The 21,108-nt window shown below is 43.8% G+C and overlaps 5 protein-coding genes across 5 annotated transcripts; 2 read left to right on the forward strand and 3 right to left on the reverse strand.

Annotated features, from left to right (window-relative positions):
• Positions 1 to 1,550: 1,550 nt before the first annotated feature.
• On the reverse strand, positions 1,551 to 1,776 carry PHALS_07861 (uncharacterized protein; the record flags this gene model as incomplete). Its single annotated transcript, XM_024721403.1, has 2 exons — positions 1,551 to 1,688; positions 1,750 to 1,776. The coding sequence occupies 2 exons, from the start codon at positions 1,774 to 1,776 to the stop codon at positions 1,551 to 1,553; spliced, it is 165 nt and encodes a 54-aa protein (XP_024586505.1).
• An 806-nt stretch (positions 1,777 to 2,582) lies between these two features.
• PHALS_07862 (uncharacterized protein) lies at positions 2,583 to 2,857 on the reverse strand (the record flags this gene model as incomplete). The annotated part of the gene is made up of 2 exons (XM_024721404.1): positions 2,583 to 2,711; positions 2,768 to 2,857. 2 exons carry the CDS (start codon positions 2,855 to 2,857, stop codon positions 2,583 to 2,585), a joined length of 219 nt encoding a protein of 72 aa, XP_024586506.1.
• Positions 2,858 to 11,756: 8,899 nt separating this feature from the next.
• On the reverse strand, positions 11,757 to 13,718 carry PHALS_07863 (sporangia induced hypothetical protein; the record flags this gene model as incomplete). The annotated part of the gene is made up of 1 exon (XM_024721405.1): positions 11,757 to 13,718. One exon carries the CDS (start codon positions 13,716 to 13,718, stop codon positions 11,757 to 11,759), a length of 1,962 nt encoding a protein of 653 aa, XP_024586507.1.
• A 1,908-nt stretch (positions 13,719 to 15,626) lies between these two features.
• PHALS_07864 (uncharacterized protein) lies at positions 15,627 to 15,950 on the forward strand (the record flags this gene model as incomplete). The annotated part of the gene is made up of 1 exon (XM_024721406.1): positions 15,627 to 15,950. The coding sequence occupies one exon, from the start codon at positions 15,627 to 15,629 to the stop codon at positions 15,948 to 15,950; it is 324 nt and encodes a 107-aa protein (XP_024586508.1).
• A 2,281-nt stretch (positions 15,951 to 18,231) lies between these two features.
• On the forward strand, positions 18,232 to 18,529 carry PHALS_07865 (uncharacterized protein; the record flags this gene model as incomplete). The annotated part of the gene is made up of 2 exons (XM_024721407.1): positions 18,232 to 18,270; positions 18,371 to 18,529. The coding sequence occupies 2 exons, from the start codon at positions 18,232 to 18,234 to the stop codon at positions 18,527 to 18,529; spliced, it is 198 nt and encodes a 65-aa protein (XP_024586509.1).
• Between the last annotated feature and the right edge of the window lie 2,579 nt (positions 18,530 to 21,108).

Genomic DNA, 21,108 nt, shown 5'->3' on the forward strand with positions numbered 1-21,108 from the left:
GCCCAAATATGTATAGTAAAATTGAAATACATGTATAACTCCTGGCTATCCAGCCCCGTACCGAATTCTTGTTTGGGTGTGGTCACACCATGCCTATCTGGTGTGAGACACACCCCTGGTTCCAGGATATGTGTAACCCCGTTACACTGACACTGCTTTGCATCCAAGATATAACTAAAGTCATACAAAGTCCAGCTGAGTTCTATATATTCTGGCACGCTTATTTTTTCCTTCGCATCCCACACACAACAATTATTTTCAGATCAAAAGATCTATTGTGTAATCAAAGCAACGTTCGAAGCTTCTACAAATTTGATGAGTTTTGACTGCAAGCAGTAAGCCTGTTTGATGTTTCGGACTCGTCGCTTGACTAACATTCACGAAGAAAATGTCTTGATTACTGTCACATGTCTATACCCACTCATGCGCAAGACGCGGGTTGGAGCAGGGTCGAGCGTGTACCCAGCGAGGATTCTCTGCCCATTTGTTCAGGTTTTAGCGCATAACGCGAGTGGATTTGCCCTAATAAACTTTATAAAAACTGATAGAGTGTCTATTGTTGTCTGCTTGAGACTCATCTAGAGGTGCAGTTTTGTAGCTCCGAAGAGCGGTAACCACTTACGGACCTTGGCTCGTTCTTTGCGCTTCCGCTTTGACTATCCCAACTAGAAATAGAAGTTTTATCGCATGCGATGTCGTCTCGGGCTTTGATTCGTTGACACTTCACGCTAGAAGATACACAGACTGAGTCATCAGTGTGAGAACAAACGCTACTGAAAGCAAAGAGAATGCTGTGCAACTCGTACAAAAGATGGGTACTCCGATCGTCCCTAGGATCATAAATCAAGACTCTTTTTGACTTGGATACTTTTGTCGATGATGGCATAACCCTAATTAGTGCGCATGGAATCCTACCAGTATTTCCACAAACCTCGCTTTTGCGGAGTGTCACCACTCCTAATCGTGATACTTCACTATCGCACTTTTCCGTGGTACTTTGATTTCATTTTAAGTCCGAGGTACAACGACTCAGCTTGCACGACCACCGCATTAGCCTATATAAACAGTGCTACTAAGAACGTTATTGTTTTTTGGCATTTCAAAAGGAGAGGTCTGTATAATATGCTGACGGCTTGCCGCACAAAATATATTACTTTATACTTTGTCGTATATGATAGATGCATACATCTGCGATCGAATTTAGCTAGATTCGCTTCGATCTATATATACCCTCTAAAGCTTAAGCAGTTATAAGATTGAGTTTACTGAGAGAATCGTGGCTCCGCATCCTAAATATACTTTACAAGCTCACCCTCTTAAAATTTAAAGCCAGATTTATGCGTAAGGCTTCAGCTAGCGTGTCTCCGTTATCATAGCACCATTACGTTGATTTCGAACCTTGTGCAAAATCATATTCCGTTACCGTGTTTATTCATTAGGGTAACTTAAGGCTCACGCTAATCTCCGATTACAAAACTTAAGATTCCCCCCCGTTACTACCCCTTTGCCAAGAGGTTAATCTGGTTGGGAAATTTTCCTCAACAAATTTGTTAAGCGAATGACTTGACAATCCGCCGAGAACGTCGCAACCCTGGCAACAAAAGTCGTAAGAATGTCGAAATCGGATTGAAAAGCCCGGTACTTTCATAGAAGACAATTAAAGTGATCCCCAAGTTCCGACGAACCACCTACGTCATCTCCACGATTACACGACCCTTTCCCTCCCCATCAAGTCAAAACTTCAAACACCTGAACGTACACAACCTCCACGCTCATCCTTAAATGCGGTGCGCTTTGCGTTTTCGGCTCCAGAAGTGTGTAGCGGTCAGATTTGCTATAGGGATAAAATGAGGTCGATGTCACACACCACGAAGATCACCGCTTATACTTGATTTACAGCACTTTGGAGAATATCATTACAAAAGTTTACATGTGGCCTGGTGACTGTGACCAGAGTTTCTGACTTATTTCGAGCAATGGGTGCAAAAATTTTGTCGCTTTGCCCGCCATGAGGCCCCTCAAACCAGTTTCGGTAAAATAGCGTTCGATTAGTTTGTAGCTTGTGGCTTGACTTTGTGCGGCAACATCTTACCAAGCTTTCATTTTTATCTTTAATCTTACTATATTCAGTCATACTATATACCTGCTGTAGAATCTTCCGGCCAAGTTTCAAACTTGTAAGAAGGCCGAAAATACAACCAAGTCTAAAATTAGGATCAGCAGAGTAAACGCGCTTGCAGCCGGTTGGGTCACGTGATTTTGGAGACCGAAAACAGTTTGACTCCCGATGCTGCCAATAGCATAACACAAATTATCTGTGAAGATACACTGTACAGATTGCAACGTTGCGATGACACGAGGTTGGGCGGCAAGAGAGCGCGTTGACCAACATTTTAAGTTGATCACACTAACTGTTTATCGAGAGGTATGAAGACGTATAAATCACAAATGGATTCGAGCGGAGCAGATGTACCCTGAACTTCACGAAAGTATACTTTGCTATTTGCATGAACGGGATAAGTTTTAGACCACTGAAAGCATGCAAAATTAAAGAGAAGCGCGTTTATTGCATCATATTAGCATCAGCTTGACAAACGTTGAACCTTTGGTAGCGACCAAAGCACCACAGACAACTTGAAATGGCTTGTTCGGCCCAAGAATGTCAGAATAGGAGCACACGAGCGGCTTTGTTCAACAGCATGAAGAGCCGCCTTCCCAAAATCATATAATATTCTATTAAAAAGATAAGCGAGCAACCGTTACACACCGGCATATCGCCGTGTGTTGTTGACAAAGCCAGGTTACCTTCGTGATCGCGCAATCTTATCGTCACAACGTTTGCATGAGGACTACGCATTTCAAGTGAGAATATCAAAAAAGTGATTTTGATAGCCCTATTCTTATATTTCATTTTTTCAGCCATTTTCTTTTTCTATGACATACTTGTACTACAGCTTATCAAAATGCATACACTCAAGCACAACTCGCAAAATTGCAAAGCAACGAAAATACGTGCTCTGCTCAGAATGAAACAGTCTTGTAGTTGGAATTAATATGTGTTCATTCACGACGAGTGCATCCTTTACAGTTGAAAGCTGCATCGAGCGCTTTTGTAAACCCACCCATGACCTAGAATACGATCAGCTCCTCTTCTGGGAATATCTACACCACCTCGGTGATCTCGTCGTCATGTATATCGCTGCACGCATTCGTAAGGATAAGTCCCAACGCTCGATAAAATTTGTTTATAAGAATGAGAGACTGACTTCTCGATGTACTTCTTGTCCATTCTTTCATGGGTACATAAAAGCTGTTTGCAACAAATGCGGAAAGGCTTGATGCTTTAGCTGAGAGCATGTTGAGCTAGCAACATGTCTACATGTTCTTTTGAGATATTCAATCTCGCACGCGGAGGATACAAAGTCTACCAGTTTACTCACGTTCGCAATTCTGTCAGTCAGCACCCTTTTGCATTCTCTGGCACATTCTTCTATCACAAGATTTTCTAGACTTCTTTGACCGTCCTCGAGTCACCAGCACGTTTCCGGTCTTATTCTCTATGATTTGGATATGACCACACCTCTTGAAAGGCTTAAATTTTCATGTAGCATTGTTCATTACGATAATTTTGACATTTGAATATCGGTCACAAACCATGAGAAAATAATGGAGTTAATGGTTCAGCTTATAGCTCCAAAAATATGACTGTAAAACCGCATATATTGCGCCTGGAATATAGATGATGACAAGCGCAAGAGCACCCGATATTGTTTTATACTGCTTTGATCTCGCAGACTGATATCGAGGATGTGCGAGGTTACGACGCTGCTGCTCAGCTTGAGGTGGAAAGCCATGGCACACCGCGCAACATCACGATGAACAGTGGTGGGACGTACCAGGATTAACTGCCTTGCACAGGAGTAAGTAATATTACGTGCATTTCATTTTGCAATTTTAGACTAGCCACAATCTACTCGTAGGCATTGGCAAACGTGTCTTGTCCGAATTCTAGGGTTCAATGTGCTTCTTAACATCGATAAGGACGACAACATCACGGCTGTCAGCGAGAAAATAGCGTTGGTGACGATGCTATCGAAATGTTTGTTAAAACGAAGAACCCACTCCTACGGCTGCTTCTAAGCGAGCGCCATATGGGTGCAAATTATCCTTCTGCTGAATGACTAGAGAGTTGTCTTTTTAGATGGTTGCCCCTCAAATCGGAGGGGTCTGTACCGGGATAGTTTTTCTATCCCTGTTTACTTATATCCTTGGCGCAGCTAAGTTAGATACAAAACGGTACAATTACTTGACATTGCATTTTAGTGTAGCAAAGTATCAGTATTTTCGATATGATGGAACTCCGAATAGGAGGGGTTCACGACACACGTGGACTGCTAGCCTCAAGTCAAAAGAGAATGCAGTTTTAAACGAAATATTGAGCGCTTATAGCTACAGTAAATTACATTAGTTCTTAATGAATCCGCTCTTGAAGTATCAAAGCTCACGTAAACCATTGACGGTTGAATCTCTCCGTTTTGCTCCTGCCTTCTGCGCGTCTATTAACAAAGATTTTGAATTCAAAGCTTTATCTGTGCATACTGCATTGCACGCCCGTTGAACTGAATAACTAGAACTGGATTTTACGACTGAGTCGAGAAAGAATTGTATTTTCCACATGAAATGCTCGAGATCCTGCATCCGAAATCAAAAGACCAGCTCACCAAGCTTTGGTATATCATTTGTTGAGATGAGACCACGGTCAAATGATCGAATGGAAGTAATCGCGCTTCTGGAAACGCCCATCAGCTTGAGAATGCGCTACTGATGCCGAGCGGCACCTGTGAGAAAAGAGACGGTACCCACCATATGGCCGCTGATGATAAGCAATCCGTATCTTTGACGACCGGAGCGGAGAAAATTTGGATCAGACCATGCTCCGAACAGAGCGGCATCATGTCGTATTTGCATCGCAAAGCTAGGAGACTGCGGCAAGAATAAACACTATCTACAATACCCTGGTAAATGAGGCGCTTTCAACGTGGGACTATTCAAAGCGACAGATATCGCACAGCCAAATCAGGCTCATAAAATGAGTTCGAATGTCTTGACCATCTGTCAAAGAAGACGAAAGTTAGCAAATTATGCGCAGTATTAAGAAAACTATCACCGCAATGACTGGCCATATTTAGAAATGACACACACCGAGACCCTTCGCGTTTACAAGTTTCAAGGAAGCGGGGGCGTCTTTTGTGACATGGAGTATAGCTTCTGTGCGGGCAAAGCCAAAAGGGGGTGCGGGAAGTTGATCTTTATGAGGTCGCCAGAGTGATGGACCTCAACCATGTTATAAAACTAGAAAATGACCTTCTTGCTGTTGAGCAGCTCCGTGAGACTACCAGACGTTTCATCCATGCAGTAAAAGCATTTGCGCATTGTGTGCTCCCATCGCCATCGACAAAGAGGCTTGAACGGTTGAGCTCCCACACAGAGGCGGACGGCGAAACGTTAGCGTGAAAACGTCAGGTTAGTCGGCGCAAGGCATCCTTAAAAGGTTGCTATTGTACCTTATAAAAGTCAACCCTCAAAGGGGCAACTTTTGCTGAGAGACAGTAGAAGATGCGCCCACAGCCCGAACTTCTCGATTTTTGATATCAGCGTTCAAAGTTCTGATAGCTCAGAGGCGTTGCAATTACATACGATGCTCGACTGGCGAATACAGGAGACAGTACACAGAGTCATCGAATATCCTCGGTCGATACATATACGATATCAGTGTTTCGCGGACTGGTTTATGTGACGAGCGTTCTGTCATTTTTTTGATGGATTTTGAGGACTTTGACAGCGTATCACGTTGTCTAATTCTATACAGAAATAAAGCAACAATCACACTCTAGGCATTCGTGGATAGAGCACAAGCCATAAGTCAGTTGAAAGTTGGAAAAGCTATGCGACACACGTGGTTCGATTTTGGCTAATTATTTAGCTTACGTACCAGGAAGCAAAGATTATTAGGTAGACACAAAGCTGCGGTATCTTCCATACAAGCTTTTAGACTGTCTGAAAATGATAGCAGCAGTGAAATCTAGTGAAAGCTAGATGACTCGAGCGGAGATTGAAAGACAGAAGCGACAGCGAGCCGCGATCTCAGGGCAAGGGAGAAAAGAGCGATCTCATATCGCGGTGTCGGATTGGATTTCTGATGAGACAGGAACGGACAAATGTACGTCGTGGCCCCGAAGTGTTTCTCTGGCGAGTTAGTAACGATCAGCTGTGGGCAGTTGCCTCCTATACCTAGTCTGCTGGAAAATGGAAGAAATTGAGTGTCGCTCATGCGAGAACTGGTAGATTTTCAGGGCAACTATAAGCTGCGAGTAGAAGGGCCAGTCCCTAAATTCAGGATGAATGATTCATACTTGTCACGACGTGACGGTACACGTGACGGTACAGCTGAGTCAGTAATACCGGGTGGTGGTACCATTGTGCGAAGTAGTAAGACTACACGGTTAAGTGACAATAAAGATAATCAATTGTGAACGGAGTGACTGGAGTTGTTCAAGCGGTTGCAAGTGATCCCTCGTAGAGTCCAGCAGAAGTTATTTTCGAGCTGACAGAATTTTTCTTTGGGGATATGTGCACGAAACCACAAGGCGGTGAGGTTACTAAACTGGTACGGTAACCAAAACAGGTACGATTGGTGCCAGAAGGAAGCTCAGTTTGTCACTCGTCATGGATAACTCTGTCACTGAGGACCTCGCAAAGCACTGAGTACGAGAAGTTATCCCAAGGATACCGCACTCTTTTCTGTTTTTTGGTCAACATAATATGATGACATGACAACGAGAGATTCACCACTTGTCTTACTCCTGGATAAGGAATGCTTCATGATTTTGATTTGATTCTAGAAACCAGATATTGCGCCACACGACGGTCGTCCTTCGTAAGAGAACAATGTGATGTCATTAACGCTTTCTTCCATACGTTGCAAGAAGCGGAGCGAGAAAGTGAATGCTCACACGCATGCGCCAACCTTATGTCTTTGAGCTGTCGGCAAGTGGAGAAATTTGCATGCTTATATCAAACTAAACACCCGTTACGATTTTGGTGCCAATACCGATTCCCAGAAAGGATGTACCCCAGAGCATTTTCGCTGGCTGCACTTTGCTCAGCGCCTTGAGCTATTATCTGATGCGCGACAGCAATATTCCTCTCACTGCGATGAGTACATTGAGCGGGATGCTCTGGGAGTGGTTGGTATTGCGACGATAATTGTTTAATGCACCTGCGCGTCCAACCCTTTGGTGATATCACTGTCCATGGGACGCCATGGTAATGCAGAAACCTTTTTCAGCGATACATTCATCCACAGTCGCACTGTGCGCGGGAAGATAGATGTAAAAAACTAAATTGAACACTTGCGAGCGGTGCTCGAGTGTATGCATCAATATAAATTAGGTGTGTCTCTGATATAATTTCGCGTTGTCTCATTCGAAAGCAGAGCAGGGTCTCCGGGCATATTCTGCACAGATATAGGCCACCGTAGATGAGCTTTGCCCATTCCCTAAAATAACGGTTTAGCTTGGCCAAAGTTTGGCACAAGCACTTTGCAAAGTATACAATTTCGCGACCCCCTCACAAATCTCTAAAAATGATGCTGAAGTGCGGCGGAAGGGGCAACCTTTTGTATATGATATAGAATTTTCATTCGTGTCATAACCTGGTTCTTCCAAGCCAGTTTGGCTATTCCACTTTGTCTATATCGCCTCTGCAATAGGCGGCGCTTTGCTTCAAGCAAACGCCTATGAGCATGACTACTTGGTCGAATTCAAGTCTTGCCGCTAAAGTCTGCTAAGTAGAGCTGCTCAGTTCATGAAAAAGAGCTACCTGCAATGGAGTATGCCCTGGTCAGGTTCAGAAAGGTTCAGATCATGCATCGTCGCGCACGGCGTCGTTGTCACTACATCACTGACAGAAAATCACAAGATGTTTACCGTATACCGAAAATATATTTGAGGTAAGAAGTAAGCCGATTAGACTTGATATGATGGCGGGCGCGCTTTGCGTCGCTTTGACTATTACTTGTCAAATCGCACAATGATGATGTCACCAATCAATAAGACGATAAGTAAAGTGTAGGGTTAGACGCAATGTGTAACTGATTCGGTGAAGGGTGAAGTGTAAAAATATAGATATTGCTCATACCGAAGAGCGCATGTGCACTCTTGCACTGCTTTGCCTCATTCTAAGGCTTACTGTAGTACAGCACAGACCCACTCGACACTCTGGGTGTACTGATGCTTCAGGATGGGGACAATAAGTACAGAATATAGAGCGAGGCACATGAAGCCCCTCAAGGTGGCCAACAACTCGAAAGAACAAACCGCCCTGCTCGATGAGCGCTATATCCATATGTATAAGTAGGTAAACAAGTAGGCCCACGTGTGAAACATGGCGGCAGTCTAAACCTCCGTCGCATACGGCGCCACCCTTTTGGCTAGTTTACCGGTCCCGGTAGAGTGTCAGCACTTCATCAGTATGGACTATAGTTTTGGCCTCCCAAAAGACGCGTATGGTACGAACAATATCGTGGTCTTTATGAACCGTTTGAGCAAGATAGATCATCTCGCTGCTGTCAGTGATGATGTGACTGATGAGAATACAGCCAACCTGCTCCTCGATGACGCGTTTTGCCGACACAGCTTACCGGTAGCCATTTAACTAGATTGAGATTGGCAAAGATTGTTCAAGGTGTTAATCATCTGCAAACATAGGGTCACCTGCAAATCGCGCTGTGAAAGATTTCTCTAAAGCTCATGCGCTGAAGACCACAGTGGCTCTCACTCAATGTTTGGCGCTGGATAACGTAGTAAATGCTGCTACAGAATTTATCCTATTTACATTAATGATTTAGCAAATCCCCGGGTAACTTTGCTACGGCCACAAAGTTGCTTTGGCTTTAGTTAATGAGTGGCTATCTATCAAATTCGCCTTTGTATAATCAGTCCGGCTACAATTCAAAGCGAATTCTGTAATCTCATCTCGATGAGTCTTCTCTTCTCTTCACTTCTCTTCCGCCAGGGGTATCCAGTGCGATGACGAAGCTTATTGAGTGACTAGGAGATCTGACTCGTTTCTTTCGGGTGTACGTCGAGACTCATGGTAAGCGTCAACGTTTAATGAGCCACTACAAGCAAGGGAGATCAAAAAGCTAGCCACAGGAGGGTGGACCTATACCGGCGCCGCTAGATGATCAACACGCAACCTACATTGGCGTAGAATGGTTTGTAGACCGACGTGTATGCCAGAGCTAATAGAGCCGATACGCTGTTAATCGTCAAGTATGTGGTTCTACTTCAGTAAAAAATCCCTGGTGCCGCGGTCTCTTATGACCTGGCGCTCTCTCGTCTTTTAACTTCTTTCGAAAGAGGCAGGGTTGCCCGTCGCAATGCGCTTCCCAATAGCGAGTGAAACCGATCTTACGATGATAATGACCTTAGTTGGAGCTGTTACAACTATACACAGGCGACCAGAGCTGTGAATTGAAGTGATGGGTTGTCACCTCGACGTCCGCGTCGTGCGGCGAATTGAAATTCAAGCGTGAGACGACGCTCTGAAAGGATATCCGCATCGCTGAAATTAATTTTTTTGCCTTAAAATTAGCGAGGCGACGCCAACCCTATAGGTGAGTCAACTAAGTCATGTATCCAGCGGCATTTTTCCCAGGTTCTAGTACCTAAGGTACATTTCTCTTGAAGATTATGGGCTTCCCAACTCTTTTGCCCCAATGGATCTCGAAAAGGGATTAAATTTGAGTTTAGGGGATGCAACCAAGCGACTTTCTCGTGTTCTTGTTGTCGTTGGTGTGAGCGGAAGGCTCACACGCAAAGATGGATAGGAATTCCACATCAGTGCAGCAAGCGTCTTCAGCCAGTTTAAGACTAATACCACGACATGATTTTGGACAAAAATTAGCGCAACTCTTGCGTTTGGGGTAGATCAAGCTGGGCATTTCGAGCCTGGTCCTGCTAGCTGTCGACAAACTGAACATCACCATGAGTCTTTAGCAGAGTGTTGCAATTCTTTTACCAATTGGAAATGGTCACAAAGTTACAGCCTCGTTCAGCGGGAGGCTGAACGCAGTGTGCGATGTCTCTTTGAGAAAAGGATTAGACGTGTACCGTCAAGTGAGGGCTGATGTGTTGGACAAGGACTTTTTGAGTCACTACGACTGCTCTTCACCGTGAGTTTTCTTTAGTGCGTCGGCCGCGAAGATCGCGCCTTCTATGATGGCTCGGGCTCGTTGTTTTTGAAGGACTCCCGGTGCAAAGAAAGTGGGAGTCCATTGCACGTGGAACGGCTACTTTCCGCAGTGTCCTGATAATACAGAATTAGTGTGGCCCACATCTCAATATGTGAGGGTAACGAAATAAGTACTTTAATCTAATGTACTTGCGCCTAGCACTTTTAGTACAATTATATAGAATATACAGCACGGAACTATTGTTCAAAATTTACATGGCACTTTAGTACTCCGACACATGGAGTATTAGCCGAACGTAATAAAAAATATTTTTTTCTGATCTAAGAGACAGTAAAAGGTGGTGTTAGTTTAATCCACAATATGCACGTTAAAAACATCAAAATGGCAGAGCTACTAGATATCGTGTCAAGGTAAGACCCTCGCTTCCGCGCCTGGCAGATGTAATTATGAACTCTTAGGTTAAAAACCTCCATTTATGCAAATGCTCAGTTACCGCTAATTTATGTTTACAACATCCAGGACTTGATTCCGCACAACTACTGGCGTGAGACTGGCATTTGAAAACGTAAAATTAAAGCAGCAGCTGCTCACGCTAAGAAAAGCCACAAAAGAGTAACTTGACTATCGGTATCTCACTTGGTTGACCTAATCTTGTCATTACAGTATCGCGGGTATGATTCTCGATAGCTACGCGGAATTAACATAGTCCAAGGAGCAACACACCGACTTTACCGCCGCGCTCAGCTAAATAATTTCATGACAACACCGCGTTCCGCCGCGAAACAGCACACTCTATCACTGTGTCCCGAACACCACTTAGCAGATGTTTCCACGAATAACAAAACTAAAACTTCAAATTCCAACAACTACATGCATAATTAGAGTGACGGCAACCCCAGGATTCATTTTTTCTGTGAAAAGCTACCATCACTCTACTATCGTTCCTAGGATTTGATCACCTTGAGTTGTGCAAGCGGGTACGTAGATCAACTTCGTGTCTGCTGATGTGATATATTCTGAATACGCCGACATAAGTGAAGACTCAATGTTAAAATTTGAGCGAATGATTTCCAAGCTTATTAATCTTGCTGCCCCTTTTGCACATGTTTCTTATTACGTTGTGCGAATAGAACTTTGTATAATCTGATTTGCCGATCTTGCGTGCGAATTGTTTATTAAATGCACAAAAGATTGCTTATCTTATCACAACTTTATGAAACACTAATAGGAACATGATGTTTCAAAAGAAGTTGATCGAAATGACGTCCAAAAAGCTCAACTTTCTTGTTAAGATGGACAAAATACTTAAGCGTGCAAGTTCACTAGTTAGAACTGACTCACGGGTACATGCCCAAACACTTACTCACATTCACACTCTGGTAGCCGAGCATATTTTCTACGTTACTAACTCACAATCGGCCCGAACGGTGCTTTTTGCTTAAGTTTATTGCTGTCTTCATGATTCTTCCACCTATTTGGAGCGAACAGCGAGCGAGCGTCATTTAGAAAACAGCACGGCTCCAACACCCGCCGATGATTCAAAACGACTTCCATGGTGGCTATGACGAGGGTTATTACTGCTCTGGTCGCCATCATTACGATGCATAGGTGCCATGACCTCGTGCTCTTGTTGAAGTGCTACTACACGGCTATGCGAAATCTTTCGGGCTTCCTGGGCCAGATTGTTTGCGTATTTAGCTGCAATAATGATGTTCTTGGCGCGCGCCATCGCTTCACCAAATTCAGACTTGTCTTCCCCATTTTTCGTCATTGGATCTTGAACTCTCACATCATTAGCTTGAGCGCAATAGCGGCCAGTACAAGGAAGTGGGACTGTGGGCGACCGTCGTTTCATCGTGTCCGTCGGCGAATCGGAAGAGCACGATGTACAAGACTCGTCGTCCGTATTATTGCCATTTTCATCCAAATCATTCTCAGGATGGCGTTCAGCATTGCCCATACGCAGTTGGTGCAAACGAAAGGCTTCGATCGAAATGGCTAGATCTGCTGGGCTGCCTCGACGTTTAGCCGTAAAGAGGGCTTTGTTACGCATAACAAGACCATCACTAAAAGATCGAGTTGGGAAGCTAGCCTTAGGCACACCGATGAATGAGCCAGTAGTAGCGCCATGTCTCTCGTCAGTACCTAATGAAAATGTCTTATATTCTATGAGTCGGCAGCGTACGGGATCAAGAAGATCGTCGTAAGATCGACGCTTTGGAGTGTCGTACTTCGTCTCGGGTCTGGTCACCGTGAAGCTCTGTGCGCGATTAAGTATGCGAGGCGATTTGCACTCGTCTGATTGAACCTGGTTTGAGCTACTACTGCAGCCTGACAAAGCGCCTACCTGATCCAAGCAATTAGTAGCGGTACGCAACGCCTGACGCGCTTTAATGACGCATGCTGTGCAAACTCGAAGCTGACGCTCGCCAATCTCTGGTACGTATGTACTGCGTACCGAACTACAAGAGCTGCAGCACACATCACCGCATTTAAGACAATTGTAACGGCGACGACGCACACAGAACTTCTTCGAACAAATTCGGCAATGATCCTGCTCACCCATTGGAACAACTTGTTGAGAAAGCACAATCTCTTCGCGACCTAAACGAAAGTTTTCCGTATATCTCAAGATTCCATTAATACACTTTTCTACATGCGATTGAATGGCCGAATTTGCCACCCAAGCAGGAAGGTCGCCATTCTTGTCAAAGTTGCACGTATATGTCATTCGTAGCTCGCCCGTGCGTTTTGTCGAGTGATACATGAATCCAATGAGTGGTACGAGATCGCGAGTATACTTTGAAGACTCGGCAAAATCAGAAAAACCTGGTGGAGTGTCGATTGATTCCATTATGCGAAACGCAGTCCTCTGTCCCTGTGTATCCTCTATCATGTCGACATATTCAAGCATAAGTAAATCGCGGTCTTTAGCAAAAGGCCCAGAGCTTTTAAAAGCCGCCCACTTAAGAGCGACATGACGGTGGGGCGTGGCTGGTGTGGGCTCAACGATTGTGTGCACCACAGCGCCATCTAAGAAATCGGATGAAAGCATGGTCATCATTCGTTTAAACGAGTTCGTCGTTGGCGTGATAAGTGATGCAGCAACGTCTTCGATGTCACAGGCAAATCGACACACGGCATGGACATTGCATGGCACGTTGGTCGCAGCGTCAGCGCGAAAGAGCGATATCCCGTGCTTCTCGTGCACAAGCATCCACGGAATTCCACCGAGCAAATCTGTGGCTTCCAGTAGACTTTCAGTCATCCGTTTTGCCACTGTTGTAAGACGTTCGCGCTCTTTGACACACATAGTCGCTGTCTCCCCAATAGTGTCAACACTGCTATCATCCGATCCGTCCGATCCGTCCGATCCGTCCGTTCCGTTCGCGAAGCCAGATCGTAAGGGTAGAGGGGTTCCAACCAAAGGCGACCTAGCTAACGGGTTGAAATCAGTCATGTATTATGTTGATATCTAACTTTACTTTTGTCGTTTAAGCCGCGCTGTGCATGTAAGGAAATTAGTTTGATACGTTCGCGTGCGACCTCAAAAGCGAAACTGAATGGTCTACGGCTTCTATGATGTGGCGTTTCTCGTCGCGCGTTACAGCCGGTACGGAGTCAGCAGAGCCTCAATTCTATTTTGCGCTAACAAACGGCTAGTGAGCGGTGGCTGAGCAACCATCTCATCTATTTTGTCACTGACGAATGAAATTATGATGATGCACCTCACGCAAGCCATACTCCGCATCTAGACAGCCTATGACGACAAAGACGTATTTATTCGAGCGTCTCGGGCTGGTTGACCACGGATAATCTAAAGAAACGCTACCAGCGGAGATTTTTCATGTTGATTCAGACCAACGCTCCATGAACCATTGCCATCTGATTGGCTTACGAGCTTCAACATCCCGTCCAAACAAACTTGTGGAAGATTAGAACAAGTCACTTTACCACTCTACATTAAAACTGATTGGGGACAACTCTACAAATCGGGTAATCTACATGAGCTGTTGCCTAATGCGGGCATATGCTACCCAAGAGCGGTTGATAATTTGAATTTCACGGCACACGCCATTGTATGTGTCATGCTAGAGTGAAATCGGCGTTATGGTGACCATCCTTCAAGTTATTAATATCATTCGATCAAGAATGTGTGAAACAATTGTCTGAATCTTTTTTACAATCCAGTCACATTGGCTACTTTGATGTAACAAGTTCAAGTGCATATAATATAAGCTACAGTCTCCATCATTTACCGAAAATCTTCTTCCGTCGCCAGATCAGATCAGTCCAGACTGAACTCCAGTAATTTTCGATAAGTCCAGTCGCCTGATCACAACCTCAACAGGCGAAAGAACAACATATATGCGGGATTGACTTGACTTACCGGCAAGTGAATGCTACGTGAGTTGCAAAGGAATTCGATACCGATGAATTTGTTCGGATCTCTAACTCGAAAGATACGAAATGTTGTGAAATCCATTATATCATTGACAGAAATATGAAGTTGCAACTTGTACCTTAACTCATAACTGTACATTACACTCGGTGCAATTGAATATTCAGAATAACTGAAAATCGATATTTATGAAGATTATGAGGTGTCCGAGGTACGCATGGGTTGCTAGCCACACCATGAAAATACTATAATATTTGGTATTAATCTCAATAGAGATAAGTTCACATATATGTACTTGAGTGTTAGCAACGTACTTAACATGGGAGTTTTTAATTGATGTCTTCGTAAGATTATTTCATTGAAAGACCATTGCACATTAAGGGACGTGGACAAGACAAAGTAAGTTTGTTTGCATATAATCATGGTCTGTTAAATGAAAAGGTTGATTAAACTATCGTTCTTATAGAACCGCATCACGATTGTCTTTGCTGCCAACGCAGATGGGTCAGAGAAGCTCAAGTCATTGTTCATTGTAAAGGCCATTGAGCCTCGCTGTTACAATCATAAGACAGGAGAGCAACTGAGTTTCTATTATCGCAGCAATAAAAAAAGTGTGGATGACGGGCGCTCTCTTCCCGAAGTGGTTGAAAAGGCTTGACAACGACATGAAGGTACAACATGTAAAGTTTTTAGATGCGTTCCTAATTATTCAATCACGATTCTCTTAGGTCAAAGCTTGACGGATCCATCTTATACTAGATGACGCCACTTCTCACATAGTCGACGATCACAATGTTGAGGTGGTCTTCCTTCCTCCAAACTGCACGCCTAATATCCAGCTCATAGATGCTGGGATACCCTCCGCATTCAAGCGACATTACAGACGTTATCATCTTGAATGTGCTGTTGATCATGACGATTGAGATAAAAGCAATATCTATAGATTGATCATCTAATAGCAATGAAATGGAGCAAAGCAGCTTGGGAAAGATGTTAGTAACTACCGTGGTCAATTGTTTTCGCCACCCTGGTCTCTTTGCAGGGCCTCCTCAAATATCGGTGCCCAAATTGGAGGAGCAATACATTGAAATGGACGTGTGCGACGCTATCCAAAGGCTTCTTCTTAATAATCTGATGGCTATTAAAGAGCTGTTCAGTCCTGTGACGAAGGACGACACAGCCAATTTGGAGCTGAATGATGACGAGATTATAGCCATGGACCAGGAGGCAGAAGAAGAGGAGAACGACGATCATAAAAACGAAGATAAAACAGATAGTTACGAATCTTAAAAAAGCTAAAGAACCTAGCAATTACTGCTTCACTGCTGGATGGGACAATTACCACATATAAAGTAGTAATCGGGCTCATTCGAGAACTGTAGAAATCTCTCAATACAAAGGCGACAGTCCAGGCTACCATCCGCTCGTGGCTGGATTCAAATTAGTTTAAATGATTGCTTGGCACTTCATTGTCTTCTACACTCAACAAAATCCATGTTTGTAAAAAAAATGTTGACTAACACAGTACCTAACGTCGCATTTTGTCAATGTGACAGAAAGACCCGAAAAACGCGAGTCAGGGAAAGCGCTTATTACTCGGGTAATTCATAATTGGCTACTACTATTTATGAGCTAGTACTTGGCTACATACAAATGAGCTTGGTGGAACAATTCTTTATTAGTTATACGAGGTTATGAGTTACTCGGATATGATTATCCGACGGATGACTGTAATAGCAATAGTTGTCTGAGAGACTCTTGGTTCCGCTCCTGATTAAAGCACACTAACCCATTTCTATGCATTTATTAGCGCGGACTCTGAGAGTAGAAGCTTTTTGTGTGCAAAGTGCACGGCAACATCGTTGCAAAAACGATCAGATTATTCATTGTCACACATTCGTACCCGAATAGCATACCAAATGATAGTAAATTGCGCGCCACGCTAGATTATAATTGTCGAAAATTGAAATGGGATCATATTTCAAGAGTACAGCAACCCCTTTGCTGTTTACCCCCATACAAAGAAGGCTCCGAACCTACGATTCTGCGCTAACAAGCGCACGGAGAATGAATCACACGGTCTGCCCTGGAGCGGAACTGAAAAGCTAGCGAGAAACTACCGGATATGCCTATGATTTGCAATTGTGAAACTCCAGAAAATGATGAAGGATCCTAAAGATGGTTACGTATCATTCTATTTATCAAAACAATTATGTTACACTCCCTCTAATCAATTTTAAGATATAGCAATGCCATTAACGCGATACAATTTAATTTCGTGATAGTAGGTCAAGTGCAAGACAACTCGTGGCTTGCGTTGGCGATGGATTAAATGCTCTCTTCGTTAAATTGATGGCTAAACTGGAAGACCGGACGCCATAGCAGGTTAGAAAGATTACCGCCGAGCGTATTTGGGTGCTGGATAGGTAAACGTGGTTGCCAGGCTAATTGGACGAGAAGTGACAGCCCGATTGTTCAGCGTCATTCTTCATCCCGGACAAATCTCAGCGTCACTTATAGTATTCATGTGTTAATAAACGATCTGCCATTGGAGTTGAGGTGGAAGTGGAAATATTGACGCACATGAAAAGTGGTATTTTCTTGCGTAACTTAGCACATCCTATTTCTACAACATGTGACTTTCGGATGTGAGGTCGATATGGTACATTATGAGCAAATCTGATTGTATCATTTGAGGTGGGGTCAGCTAGCTAAATATTGTGCAATGGAATGGTAGGATAGCTTATCGGTCAAAGCCGGGATGATAGCGTACTGGTCAGAATCGGGGACGGTACATAACAAAATCAGTATATATTTGCTCTTTATAATCTGGAAGCGACTTCTGTTTACATTTTAGCTTTTTAATAGTAGTATGATTATCTCATATATACCACAGTGTAATGCTGCGTAGCATGAGATCAGCGGCCCATGTATCATGCAAATATCTTTTTTACGGGACACTTGCACTCATATCCGTACCAGTACTAATCATGGTAGTTCATCATTATGGTGGTATCACGATCGTCTGAGAGACAATGGTGACAATAGAATGATATGCACGTGCATCATAATAAAATTCAAACTCATTGCATCCTTCTCTGTACCACACTGGGATCACACTCATTTTTCTTCTTAAAAGCTTGCATAACGGCGAACGCTCCACGAGCACCCACTGCACCAGGAGATTGACTCCCAGCATTACAACGACAAGTACCTGTTTTTCCTAGCAAAATTTGCAGTAGGTGCCAATGTTTGGCAAGCCACCTGAGAAAGGAATGACCGTCACGGTTGACAACATACGCTCCATTCTCGAGCGCGATCGAGAGATTATTCGCTGCAAATGGAGGTACTTACTCTAAATCGCGACCCGTACTTTTCCCTGACACTGGGAGAAAAATGCGAATTCATTTTTTATCTACAAGAACCTCAACGAAGTAGGGCATTTTTGCGCTCCGCCTGGGAGAAAAATGCGAATTCATTTTTTATCTACAAGAACCTCAACGAAGTAGGGCATTTTTGCGCTCCGCCTCATCTCTGCATAGTTAGCGAACTCCTTACTCTTCTCGTCGGTATGGGTGCTACGACATCCCCCGCAAATGTCATTAATGAAGTGGGCATTGGTCGGCGGGCTACGCTCACTCGTAACCGCAAGATTCCCCAATAGTATTTGCAAGCTCAATCACGTCGTGAATATGGATACGATTTGTCAGGAGTTGCCCACGTCTGAGCCCTTCACACTTATGCGTAATGGGTTTCCGCTCAAAGAAATAAGAAAACGAGCTCTACATTTTTTTCGGGCATTTTCTGACTCCTCCGGAGACCACTTTTTAAAAGGACCAAATGTGCTTAGTAAAGCAGTGGATAAGTAAAGTTAGGAGCCGTATAATCGGTACCAAAGTTGTCGAAAGAGCCAAAAAGAATCCCTCCAATCCGGGCACTAAACCGGTAAAACACACTGCCTTGCCTCTTTTACGACTTCCAAGCCATCTCCAACGAAGCATACATCAGACTTGAACATGTCTACTGTTTAATCTGCTAGGTGCACAACACGTCATGTGGACGCTCGCCACCCCAAGTTCTTGATGTTAACAGCCATCTTATATCTCTGAGCTTGCTGACACAGTAGCCAGCCAAAATTCGAACTTGTAGCGAGTATAAGCCGTTTACTATATTAGAAAGCGTGTCCAACAACCTATTTCTGCCTCGTCTTTTTGGCAGACAAAAGTAGAGGATGCGCCAATCAAAGTTGTTAAGGCGTCAGGACAGCCTTGTCAAAGTGGGGCCTCAAACTACCATTTTGTACAATATGGGTTTCCTTTAACTTCACCAGTTCTTGATTACAGCTCTGATGAACCAACCAGACTACTATTCGCACACCATGAAACTATGCCTTCCCTTTCCCGTAAAACGTAGGCGGCGGAGGATGACCTGCCAGCTTTCGTGTACTTTTATGTTTACGGCGAAGCGCCGAGGATCTTATTGTGTGGCAGATACTGAGATGAGTCAGTTGATGCGCTTAGGGCTCAAATCTGGATCGCAGAGGGTAGCTGCTAGAAAATTAATTTTTGTTTTGTTTTTGACAGCCTTTTGCACTCTAATGCAGATTGAAGAATTGTGGAAAGGTTCAATAAGTCTGCTAAAACCCGAAAGTTGCTGAATTTTATTTAAGTTTCAAGAGATAGCCTGATCTCTTGTAGCTTCCGCAGTAAATTACCCAAAATAGTCAGGTTGTACTTCTTTCAAATTACAATAATTTGTTGATTTGCAAATTATTTTGCCGCATGGCTTTATCGTGGCGATTGTTTTGGGATCATTCAAACTCAAGTGCATATTTTTGCACAAGATTGGTTGTATTCTCACCAGACTCCGACCTGCAGGCGTTATTGAATGCCATCTTGTCCAGACGACCCACAAAGACAAAATTTCGGTTTTATAGGATATGTGGTTTGTAAGGCCAAAGACGAAGTCCATACGTACGGACTACCAGAACTCTATCCGAATTGACAATATGACCATGGTCATCGACGCACATAGCGAGGGGTGTACTGGCCGACACGCTTTGCACGTTCGAACATCATCGCTACATGCGGGACTTCCAGTACATAGTGTTCACTCTTAAATTTCCAGAATGACCGTCTAAAGGGGTGTCAAGTGCCTTGTACAGTATTCTGTACTTGAGATCTTCATTCAGAAGAATTACTACACGTTCATTGTCAAGTGGGTTAATAGATAACCGTGGGATATGGAAAAATTGTGCAAACGCGCAGCTGAACATTTTGATAAAGCAACATCCAAGTGGGTTGATAGATAACCGTGGGATACGGAAAAATTGCGCAAACGCGCAACTGAACATTTTGATAAAGCAACATCATAGGTCAAAGTCTTTCTAAAAAGTTCAACAATACATCGCTTGTAACATCAGTATCGTGTGCTGTACGTATCGCCATAACGACACGTGACCTCACATTGAAACATGCGACATTATAATGACTAAACGATGCAAAAGCGTTTAAACGACCACTTAAAGCCGACTCGGCTTAATCTTACTTGGCGAAAAAGGTGATTAACCATGCCAATCTTGCTGAGATCTTTGGTGATGACATCGCTGAGCACAATGCTGCATCATCCACATACATCACGAATAGCTTAGAGTGGAGTAGCTTTACTATGAACATGACAAAAGAGCATACCTCATGCCGGTTAGCTCCTTGTACTGGATGAGTTAGTTATTCTCTTCCGCTTTGTGCTGGTGAGACTCGAATGCTATCAGGCGATCATGCCCACTGACGTCTGTTAATGCACAGCTTCTGGCAAAAGTCAAAGCGTCACAGACAGAAGACCGCTAGCGCGACAGGCTAATGCTCCGTCTTAAGCAGTGCCGTATCATGTCCATCTCAGCCCTTTTGCTCAAGTCGACTGTACCAGCCTCGAATGCTTGAACACTAGCTCTAAGATCCACACGCCAGAGGCGGCGATGATTACACATACGTCTGGATATCGCTCATTGAGATAACTCACAAGCGCGTTCTTACATCTGCTTATCAATTCCGAACAATCGACTATACCTTTTTTCGATTGCACAATATCATCGAAACCAAGTAGAGCGATAATAATGTCATGCGTGACTTATTGTCTCGAGCACAGAAAGTCGAGTTTTTGCTTAACATTATTATCTAGGTTCACGTCCTAACAAAACTAGGTCGTCGCACGAAGAAAACTTTTAATCGACTAGTCAGTCTTATTTGGCTAATGCACAACGCATGAGTATATGGGCACTTTGCCCACGATAGAGCGTACATACACAGCTTCTGAATCTCTTCGGTAACGAGGAGCTTATTTATTCTCTTCAGTTCAAAACGTAATACATATACACTTATCGCGTATTATCTGACACAAGATAATTCCATTTTAAAATGAATTAGCTATCTTGTCGATAAGCGCAAAAATC

The sequence above is a fragment of the Plasmopara halstedii genome, assembly GCF_900000015.1.
Source record: "Plasmopara halstedii genome assembly, contig: Scaffold_3120, whole genome shotgun sequence".
Classification (NCBI taxonomy): Eukaryota; Oomycota; class Peronosporomycetes; order Peronosporales; family Peronosporaceae; genus Plasmopara; species Plasmopara halstedii.